This window comes from Tachypleus tridentatus, chromosome 9 (genome assembly GCF_004210375.1).
Source record: "Tachypleus tridentatus isolate NWPU-2018 chromosome 9, ASM421037v1, whole genome shotgun sequence".
In the NCBI taxonomy this organism is placed as follows: Eukaryota; Metazoa; Arthropoda; class Merostomata; order Xiphosura; family Limulidae; genus Tachypleus; species Tachypleus tridentatus.
In genome coordinates this window covers 113,887,324-113,899,421 of record NC_134833.1, presented here as the reverse complement: position 1 = coordinate 113,899,421, position 12,098 = coordinate 113,887,324, and the positions used below count along the sequence as shown (strand labels likewise).

Sequence of the window (12,098 nt, the reverse complement as noted above, 5' to 3'; positions counted from 1 at the left end):
GAATACAAAAGTTTTGTTTGAGATAGTAAACAAATAAATAAAAAATAATAATAATACTTCTAATTTAGAAGGAAAATTTCACTTAAAATTAATTATATTACTTCGTGCACACACAACATTATATAACGGTCGCGAGTAAAATGGGATTTTTTATGCGCTTTATTTCGCCGTTAATACGTTTTATTGATATAATGAAAAAAATATAGATAATTCAATTTTACAAGTAATGTTTTTTATGTTACTGCCTTCGTTGTAATCCTGAAGTGTGGCCTCGTAATATGAGGGTCGTGAGTTCGAGTCTCCGTAACACCAAACATGCTTGCCCTTTCGGCTATGGGGGGGCGTTATAATTCAATAGTCAATCCCACTATTCGTTGGTAAAAGAGTAACCCAAAAGTTGGCACTGGATGGTGATGAGTAGCTGCCTTCCCTCTAGTCTTACCCTGCTAATTTTGGGATGACTACCGCAGATAGCCCTCGTGTAGTTTCGCGCGATGTTACAAACATACATACATACCTAATCCTGAAGAGAGTTAGCCTTTAGAAAAGTTACCATATTTTCACTTTGAGTTTGTTCTTCTTTCACTCTGAAAATCTATTTTGAAAGTTTAAGTTATTAAACAATATCTAAATGGTTTGAACAAAGGTTCTAGTAGAACATTCTTCAAGTTCAGTACCGTTTCAGCTTCGTTAGATTCAACATAACTAATACAGGAACTGTCTGCATGAAAAAAAATTCTTCTCTACATTTACTTCGTAGCTGGAGGGTAGGGGGTTAAAATAGAAGGGTAAAAATCTAGTGAAGTGTTTAATGGAGGAAAACACTTGTAGCATTATAAAGTGCCTTAAAATATTAGTATGATGTATGCATAGCTGTTTACAATCATTGTGTAGATTGTTAGTATCTCAGGATAAGGAAATCCAATGTGACATTGGTTCTTTTAGTTCAGAAATATATTGTGCCTATAGTGTTATTATATCAAATTACCACGAGTGGATGGCTGGTTTGGGAAGCTACCTGGATTTCATATTAACAACAATGTAATGTGTAGCTTCCAACCCCATGTTAACCAATCTTTCTTGCAACACTGGTTCTTCGGACTACATATTTCCCTTCTACTTGGCGTAAAGCTGTTGCAATCTTCCCACATTAGTCGGAATCACAGTTTACCGTGGTAACTGGGGAATGTTACCTATTCTCAATCCAAGAATTTCGCACATTGCTTGTACTTTTGAACTTGAAAATCAAAGTGACTATCATTTCATTATATCAGTTTTTGTACTCAGCACTTTTTTCCACCAACAATTTTTTGTGTGTGTCTGAAAACCAAAATTTTGTAATGCAATTTTACATTGTTGCTAAGATGTGCACTTTGGCGTGTCGGATGTGCAGTCAAGTGAAGACAATCTTAAATATGTTCAAGACGTGATAACGGCCTCAGTGGGAATCTGTCTGGATTTTCAAACTTAATTGTTAGACTAATTTAAAATATAGAACACGAAGTGAAGTTATATGTTCAGGTAGACGCGTTTCTCGCAGCGGAAAAAAAATATATAAACCCGTGTTCTTCACTAAACATTAAAAGTGTGGGAATGGTTTTCTTTCTCAAGGATCTTCCTCAAATCCTGCGTGTTTTGAAACAATTAACTTGTCAAAATGACGGATTTGTCCCAGTGAAGTTCCCCTCAAATGACTGTTTGTTTTAAGTGTAAAACTATATGATGGGCTATCTGATTTGGCATCGAACCTTAATTTTTTACGTTATTAATCCCTCAAGTTTACCGCTGAACCACCGTGGGGCAGTTGCAAATGAAATACAAGGCTGAATTTTAGTTTAAAAGGGGTCCCTTGCATTTAAAAATAATTGGTTTGGGGTGACTAGCAATATGTCTCACAGCAAATTAGGATGTTATAACTAGAGGCGAACCTGTGAGCATTTTTATGGTATTATTATTATTATTATTATTACAACGATCATTATAAGAGATTGATTGCTTGATATATCGTCTCTTAGAGGTTGAGGTCAATGGAATACACGAAAAGTGGTTACAGTGATTTTTAAAAGTCAACGGTTGTCATTGGGTTTAAAGGATATATATATATATATATATATGCATATCCTGAGCAATACACAGAAATGTACAAAAACTATCGAGATGGGGTCAAGACTTATAAAGAGTATATTTTACCAGATTCGTAATGAGCCCATGGTGCGAAAACACCTGTTTACGTTAAGCCCAGTTTGTTTATTCACAGGATAGGGTGAGACCTTGTGGTCATAACGTGCTTGAGCTTCTAAGTAGAGGATTTATGCTTCGCACTCTACACTGTTCACAAAGTTAGGAGGAAAAAGACATTATATAATATTATGGGGAAATTGTATTGCTTAATTAATTAGTATAAATTCATTCTTAATACCACAGTCCAAGCCCACTTCATGATAAAACTTTTGACGTTAGCAAAAATATACAAAAAATAGCACCTAATATGTATCAAGCTTAAATTGTGCACTCTTACTGGCCTTATCATTTCTCCACTGGCCTGCATGACCGGTGGCTAGGGCATTCGATTCGCGATCTGAGGGTCGCGGGTTCGAATTCCTGTTTCTCCAAACATACTCGCCCTTTCAGCAGTGGGAACGTTATAATGTGACAGTCATTCCCATTATTCGTTGATAAAAGAGTATTCCAAGAGTTGGCGGTGGGTGGTGATGACCAGCCGCATTCCCTCTTTCTTTCACTGCTAAATTAGGGACAACTAGCGCATATAGCCCTCGTGTAGCTTTATACGAAATAGAAAACATATTAAACGTTTGTTCAATCAGTTTTCTTTCTAAACTATTTATATACCAAACTGCTTGTGGATTCATGAATTACATGTTTTTGTAAGGTATAAGCCACACACAAAAATTTCAACTCAATTGCCATAAATATTCAAGCAATCCTACTAACTACTACTGAGTTCCCTATATATTTTACATAGAAAATTAGTGATTTCATCCATTTTGGGGGGTCATTTCTCAATACAAATTGTTGTACCCGGCAAAAACAAAACTTCTCAAGAGAAGTACTAAATAGTATAAAAACACGTCGGTAATTTCAGTAATAAAGTCAGTAAGTTCGTTGGGTATTATTTGATATGCAAAATCGAAGTAGTTCAGTCAGTAGTTTTGCTTTGTTTGTTTGTTTCTTAATTTCGCACAAAGCTAGCAGCTTTCCCTCTAGTCATCACCACCCACCAACTCTTGGGTTATTCTTTTACGAACGAATAATGGGATTGGCCATCACTTTATAATTACCCCATGGATGAAAGGGCGAGCGTGTTTAGTTTGACTTCAACCAGTGGTATTATCACTAATATAAAGTACACTTTAATGTTGTCGGTAAAGTTTTTTTGTTTATTTGTTCCAGAATTTTCGAGCAGTTCATAAGGAGCTACTATAGCCTTTCCTAATTTTGCACTACCAGGCTAGAGGGTAGGAAGCTAGTCAACATTATATTGTAAGTGGGCATATCAGTGACAGTCAAATACTGCAATTCGGTGAGACAAGACTTGGCGGAAGATAATACATATCAGGTGGCAATTTCTTGTATTAGGCGACGTCAAAAGTTTTATCATGAAGTTGGCCTGGACTGTGGTATTAAGAATGAATTTATACTAATTAATTAAGCAATACAATTTCCTCATAATATGATATAATGTCTCTTTCCTCCTAACTTTGTAGACTAGGCTCGGCATAGGTCACTGAACTCGTAATCTGAGGGTCGCGGGTTCGAATCCACATCACACCAAACATGCTCGTCCTGTCAGCCGTGAGGCTGTTATAAAATCACGGTCCTTCCCAGTACTCGTTGGTAAAAGAGTATCCCAAGAATTGATAGTGGTTGGTGATGACTAGTTGCCTTCTGTCTAGCCTTACACTGCTAAATTAAGGACAGATAGCCCTCGTGTAACATTGCGCAAAATTTTAATAAAATAAAGAAACAAACTTTACGACTTGACCTATATTAACATTATGTTTTAATACGGCATAATCGGAGACCTGTACCTGATATGGCATATAATTAATTAATGAAACAGGAATAAACTTTATATTATATTCTTGGTTTTTGTTTTTTCTTCTTAAGCTTATGATGGTTGTATGGTGCCTATTTCTACTAACACTTCCACTGGAAAACAGCGACTTAGCGGATCAAATGTGTGTGGAGATCATGGCAAGTGCATTAGTGAACCACTAGGGGGATTCACTTGCGTCTGTGATCCAGGCTATACTGGCAGATACTGTCATGAAAGTAAGTTTATTTTGTGTTCAATTATAATGGAAATGATTTAGTGACTATAACTTAAAGCTTTGTTTATCCTTGAACATGCTAAACTTAAATCATTAAACTACTGGCATTTTTAATACTGGAAGTCTCCGATGGAAATGCTAATTATAGATGTAATAAGTGTGAACAACTTTAAAAACCACTAATTAAATACTTTTAAGTGTACGTTATTTATTCCAAAGTATTACGGTCCTGCATGGCCAGGTGGATAAGGCACTCGATTCGTAATTCGAGAGTCGTGGGTTCGAATCCCCCTCACACTAAACATGCTCGCCCTTTCAGCCTTGGAGGCGTATAATGTGATGTCAATTCTACTATTCGTTGGTAAACGAGTAGCCCAAGAGTTGGCGGTGGGTGGTGATGACTAACTGCCTTCCCCCTAGTCTTACACTGCTAAATTAGGTATGGCAAGCGTAGATAGCCCTCGTGTAGCTTTGCGCGAAATTCAAAACAAACCGAACTAAAGTATTACACTGGAATGACAACAAAAACATGCACGAAGTTTGTGGAACTCTAGTAAACACTTTCAACAGTTTTATTGTTATTTGCTGTTAATCAAGCATACCACGTTGTTTTTTTGTTGTTTGTTTTGTTTTTTTTAGATTAATTTGCCTCAATACTTACAGTCCATTTACCATGTTTTTAAAATTAGTGATGTCAGGAATTCTAAATAAGACTGGTAACATATATTGTTAAAAAAAAATCAAAATAATTGTAGGTAGATAACGAAGCCCTAAAAGAAAAAATAAGTATTTACTCAAACTAGTTTTGTTTTACTCTTGTAAGATTATATTCAGTAGTTGGCTCATACAACCAAATACAAATGTACTTATCGACGCTGTTCTTGACTGCCTGGTAATATCACAGTTTCTCTTGCTTTCATAAGCATAACAACTACTGCAGACGACTCGTTAATGGTGGCTTTATGAGGCTTGGGTGCCAAATAAGATCTAAGCATGTTGTGTTAAAGGCAAAGCACAAGTGCCTCTTCACTACTTGTTTAAAAATTGTGATACCTCAATTGACCACCTGCAGGTTTTTTCTTAAGTCAATTTACAGTGCACTCACCAGTTCGTGTGTAGGGTGGGGACGGTACCTGTAGACTGTGGAATGTCCTTCAGGGCAAGGATCGGTAACCTGTAGACTGCAGTCTACCTACCGACCAACCTACTTATATCAACTCCGCGTTTAATAAACGCTCTTCTGACTATCGTGTTCATTAAAAGTTGAATTGTGTTGTTCCACCCTTGCCATGGTACTTTTCCTATCGTTATCATTTTTATTGGTTCCTTAATGAAAAAAAAAGTTGGCCTTCAGGCCATCTTATTACTTTTTAGAAAGTTAAAGTCATCTTGAAGAAATCAAAATGAAATTAACTTTTAAGAGTAGATCTCACTTGCAACTAATTCGACACACTATTCTACCATGTATATATTTGTTTAGGTACATGTTGTGTTTACGTTTAAAAATGTAATATAATTAAACTAAAACGTTCAACAGCTGAATATATTCTTCCTCTGTCTTTGAACAGAAATTAAAAAACTTACATGGTGGCCTAGTGGTTAATATACCCAATATGTGTAATTGAGAGTTTATAATTCGCGATCCGTTACCGTAACGACGCGTTTCGCCATGGAAATGCTGTAATAATTTCGCTCAAATTCCATTATTTAATGAGTTAAACTTTCCCAAGAGCTGGCGGTGAGTGTTAACTAGTTGCCTTTCCTCGAATTTATCGGATAAAAATTATATATTTCTGAGAGTATAGTCCGTATAACTTTGTGTAAATTACAAAAACGATAGAAAGACGTGTGTGTGTGTGTGTATATTGTACAGCAGTGGTTCCCAACCAGGGTTGCAAGATAGCGTTCCAGGGGGTGCGAGATAACATTTCAGTTTCTTTTTTGTTGTTTTGTTTATATTAAGAGTACTGTCCTATATATTCAAAATTTACGTTCGATTTTATTTATTATTTTTCTTGTTACAGACGTAGCTTTTTACCTTGTTACGATAAACTATCGTTTCTACCTTCACCGGCGCAGACCGAAATCTTAATGTACAATTGTAAACAAACAACACACGAAACCTAAACGCTTGGGTGCACAGGCAGACTTGCGGATTGCTATGAGCAACAAAGTGCCACGCTTTGAAAAACTCGTAAGAAATAAACAGGAACAAAAGAGTCATTAAATTTAAATTGGCTTATAAACATTTGAACATTTCAAATTCAAAGAAATTCATTTCAAGCATGGATGAAAATTTATTTTTTTGTAGGCCATGTAGGGTTTATGCAACTTTTAATTTGTTGTAATATTTTTTCTTTTCCAAATGTTTCGTTTTTGTTTATATATCATTAAAAACTAATTATAAAAAAAATTGTTTTGGCTACCTTCACCTTTATTCTTAAATAAATAATTACTGTGAGGGGTGCGAGAACATATTAATATTTTTAAGGGGTGCGGGGCATAAAAAAGGTTGGGAACCACTGTTGTACAGCAATGTTTTTAGTGCTGTTTATTATTTATTGTTACTATTGTTTTACTGTTTATAAGATAATTTCTTTTGCTTATAACTTTTTAAAGCTTTTGAATAAGTCACTTTTTGATATGATTGACATGTGATTATTTATTACACTTTCGTAGCTATGCGAAAATGTGCATACCAGTTTCTGATGTTTAATCGGTAGCTTATTACACATTACACTATAAGATAAAAATTACTCGGAAAAGGTGTTTAAAATGTGTTTTAAAACATTTGTTATGACGTGTCATTTTATTACGTTTAAATCCAGTGTTGCATGAATGACAAATCTACGATGAAAATAAAGCCATTCTTTAGAAATTCGAAATAATAATAAAAAAATTAAAAATTCACTGATTCGAGTTTTTGTGTAATTTACAGGTAATCCACAAGCTTTGAAAAAAATTAAATTGTATTAGTTTATCATTAAAATATTTTGTAATTACTTGACAAAAGTTTCTGAATCCAGTACAATAACAAAACCGAAGATCTGGTTATCGTAAGGTACAAACAAAAATCAGGTTTAAAGTAGAACGGAAATGGGGCAAGTCTTCCTCGTATAGTTCCTCACCACAGTGAAATAACGTAAACTCACCACATCAAGAAGAAATATGAATTCTAAACAGATTTTGAATATAAGCTCAGAATTATCTGACTGAAATTGTAGGTCTAATTTTATAGCATAAATAACAATCTAAACTCACCACAAGAAGAAGAAATAAAACATTTAAATGGATTATAAGCTTTGAACTATCTGAATAAGATTATAGGCTTACTGCTATAATACAATAGCTTAAGCTTTCCTAAAAGTTTCTGTTCGAGAAAATTTCAGATTACGCTTAAATTAAAGACCGGTACAAACTACATGAAACATACTACGTGACGACAACTATTAGTACCAGTAAAATATAAATATGAACACTTTTTTCGAATAAAATCTTAAATGTACATTTCTACAGCCAATTTGTTAACTTATATTTTTAACTTAGATACTTTTTTGCTAAAAATAACACGTTAATAATAAGTATATTAGAATAAAACTTATTAAGTACGGTTTATGATCATGTTCGCAATGTAATCCAAACTTTATTGTATTGGAGCTAGTTTCGACACACTTCAGGAATCGTCATCAGGTTTAATGTATTAAACAGCAACGAGATATGTATGCCTTTCCACATTAAAAACTTGTATCTAAACCAAGATATCTGTTAAACTATTTTCCAGAAGTACGCTGGTATTTCCTTGTATGTATCTTATATTTTTTGTTACCAGTATTGATTTTCTCTGTCAAACATTCGGACTTATAAAATTGTCGCATCTGGTCACAAATGAATTTCATATTATCCATATTGCAAATGGTTGACTCTTCCAAAATAACTACACTGTGTAAAAAAAAAAAAAATGCTTGTGTGTGTGTATTAATATTTTGTTTGCTATGAGAAATAGAGTTAAACGGGAAAAGTATATAGTTATATAGTTTCACCTTTTTTGTTTGTTTGGGAATTTCGCACAAAGCTACTCGAGGGCTATCTGTGCTAGTCGTCCCTAATTTAGCAGTGTAAGACTAGAGGGAAGGCAGCTAGTCATCACCACCCACCGCCAACTCTTGGGATACTCTTTTACCAACAAATCGTGGGATTGACCGTCACATTATACACCCCCACGGCTGGGAGGGCGATCATGTTTAGCGCGACGCGGGCGCGAACCCGCGACCTTCCAATTACGAGTCGCACGCCTTACGCGCTAGGCCATGCCGGGCCTATAGTTTCACCAATAAACGATGTGAAAGAATTATGTTGTAAAGAAAATCTGGCTAATATAAGATGGAAGATAGAAAAATAAGATTTCAGAAGATGCTAAAAAGTAAAGAAAACTGCTCTTTTAAACATAATTGCTACATAATCTTCCAAAAATTGAATATCTGTCTTTTTTTTATTCGTATGATTCTGGTTATTTGTCCTTAAAAGTAGTTTTTTACTTATATTGTAATGTTCTACATGTATATATTGTCTTGGAAATCAAAGGATTACATCCTCTAGGTAACTCTCTACTGCAGAAAGCAAGAATTATGTTTATGGCAGATTAGACATTTCGCCCACATATTTTTATACGCAAAAAAAAAAAAAAAGAGGAACAACATAAGACGCTTTTTCTGGGCTTAACTTAATATACAAAAACCCAAACAGATAAAATAGTAAGATTACTTTGTGTGTCATAAGCACTATAACTTGTAATAGCCATAGCTCTTCGTGGTTAAATACAATTATCGGTGTAGAAAAGGAGCCGAACTTGGTTGCTTAATTAGCTGACCAGTGGCAGTTTTTGTGGCTTAGCATGCAGAGACGACCACTCCCCTGCCGGATGTAAAAGCTAACCTTGAGAAGATTGAGATCATGGCGGCGCTTGTTAGAACTAACTAGACAGACTTGGGCAACATTTTTTATTACCTTATACAATCTATTCGCATAAAAAGGGTGTAAAACAACCTAAGAAATCATGGTTAATATTGATAAGAATTTATTCATCAATGCACTACGAATTTTACTGAAACCTGTTAAAATGTCTCTTTATTAATGCAATACGTAAAAAAACATTCTTCTGAAGTTAGGGCGAAAAACTTTATCCGAAATAACTCGAATTTTAGTTCTGAATAATGTTTTATTTTCATATATAAGAATAAAATGTATATAAATTTTAAAACTGTGAAGTGTTTTATAAGTATTTTAAATATTACTTGAATATATTATTTGAAGCTTGATTTTTCGATCACTGTTTTTATATTTTATATTTGTTCATTTTGAAACACTTGTAAGAATCTAAGGCTTCTTTACAGGTGTCCTAAATGTAGAAAATGCTAAATTCATAGTGAGCATAAGAATCAGAGGGTCATATCCTTAGAATTTATCATTAAGAAAATGCTGTTGTTTTTTAACTATCTTATTTTTGGCTTAGATATAAACGACTGTGTCTCCAACCCCTGTAAACATGGTGGTACCTGTGTGGACAAAATAAACTCATTCCTCTGTGTTTGTAAAGAAGGCTGGGAAGGACCTTTTTGTAATACGAGTAAGCATTTTTTCTATTAATACAAAGTTTTGTCCTGTATGTTATCATGAATATTGTAAATTTTTTTTTTAATATTACCATAAAATATCATATTCCTATCGAATAAAAGCAACTTTAATTTATAGAAAGTTCTTAATTTGAACTTTGTTTTCTCGTTAAAAATTGTATAAACATTATTAATGTTTATTTGTTATTTTCATTTTCAACGCCAACACTCGAGTATTTACTGGAGTATAACTTACTGCGTGTTTTATTATTTAAAATTTCGTCGTAATAAAGTGGCTCATTTTCGTTGCACGTATAGTGATTGATAATGAATACTGAAGTTTGTTAAATTTAAACGTGACTAGCCAATCAATAAATGTACACGTAGAAATTTTCTTATAAAAAAAAGAAACCGTTCCTCATTCGATTGTAACTAATGTTCCAAGGAAACCATTAAGCAGTTGAAGAAAGTACTTCAGCGTTGGACTTGTTTTATGTAGCGCCCTCTAGACACTGTGTGTGCATATATTAAAATATTTTTTATGACGAGTATCGTAGTTGAATCTGAATAATAATAATAAATAACTATGTATTTAAAATAAACATATGGTTAATGTAATATACTCTCTAGAAACTATATCATCCCTTATAAATTATTCACTTAAGAGGTCTGATAAATTTGGTAGAACAAATAAAGGTAACATAAAAAAGAGGAATCTAGAGAAAGCAAAACCTAAATTATGCTGTTATGTTATTAAATTATCTCCTTAATAACAGTTACCTTGTTCCAACAACAGGAATACAAAAGTACGTGCTGGAACATTCTGAATGAGTGTAATTGTGTGGATAATTAATTTAATTGTATTTACAGTAATCAGTCAGAATGTTTTACACCGAAGTAAGAGCAGCGAGTCAAAGGTGGGATTTTATTAGTATTAAAGAAAATAATACCTGTCATTTGAATTGAAGCTGTCTCAAAAACGGTAATTTTTAAAAGGATTTATCTGAAGACATTTGTTGTGTGGTTGTATCTGTATCATTAATTGGCTGTACTAAACTACCCTGTCATACTAGTTGACAGTCAATCATCCATGTATAATAAGGAACAAAGTATGCTTTTCAAATTTCGAAATAGCTTTTAGATGTTTTTAGAAGGGATGGCTTAGAAAACAAAGTGTGGTCAATTTGAGAACCATAAATCATCATTCAGCGATAATCCCCAATGGTGGCTTGAACTACGAACTGAGAAGCAGTAGCCAAAAGGAAAATAGTTCATCAGAAAGAGAGCCTATAGTGATTAACAGAACTTTCAATGGTACTGGTAGGGAGTCCAGCCCTCGGGCTATCCTTTGTAATTCTTCTTATCTCATAGTTCTGTTCAAGATTTCGTTCCTGAACAATACTTCTATACCTGGTGATACATTACTAAGACTACAGAAGCGGTTTGTGAAACAATTTTTTTTTAAAGGGAGGCATATCCAAAGACGATATTTGTTCATACTTAGGTGCATTGACTTGGAAAATGTTGTCGTGCGTGACTACGTCTGACGCAGAATCTTCTTTTCGTGCGTGTGATCCTATTTATTAGTTAGATATATTATCACTTAAGCCTCAAATTCCATTCTGAGCACCAGTAGTTTTTGTAAATCTGTTGTAATTTCATAATCAGAAAAATTTCAGCCATCTAAGTTCGTTAATACTGAGGTAGAAAGGGATAAAAAAAAAAGGTTATTTCATTACGTATAAATGCAATATGCAGACAAAGGTAGGTTGCGTTTGTAGACAAACTCTAAGAAAACGTTACGGATGAAACTTGACTCGCAGTATTTAAAAACGTTATAAGTTCTTATTTACACATAATTCACGTAGTTACAAAGTTTAGCATTTTCTGTACCTCCTCAATTTTTATCTTATTCTCTTACAATAGTTACGAAGCTGACGTGCAATTTAATTCTTCGCCGTCAGTTTTTTTTTAATAGGTAAACATAGAACAGATGTTATCTTCATGGCCTCATGATGTAAACGTTTTTCTAACGGAACACTAAATTGATAGAAATATTACTAAAGTGTTTTCGTAACGAAAAGAAACGAATGTGGCGTGATAAATCCTGGTTATTACTGTTACTGAATGTTTTCACAGTTGGCCCATGAGTTAAATACGACAAATGTCCAAACTTAAACAAATTGTTGTTTCTTCA

The 12,098-nt window shown here is 33.9% G+C and overlaps 1 protein-coding gene across 4 annotated transcripts in view; it reads left to right on the top strand.

The window, feature by feature from the left end:
• The window catches only part of Ser (protein serrate), a 115,658-nt gene that overhangs the window by 88,332 nt on the left and 15,228 nt on the right, over nt 1–12,098 (top strand). For all 4 annotated transcript variants that reach the window (XM_076456601.1, XM_076456600.1, XM_076456599.1 and 1 more), the window contains exons 11-12: nt 4,129–4,293; nt 9,802–9,915. In XM_076456601.1, coding sequence (XP_076312716.1) covers nt 4,129–4,293; nt 9,802–9,915 — 279 coding nt within the window. The remainder of the gene's footprint in view (nt 1–4,128; nt 4,294–9,801; nt 9,916–12,098) is intronic.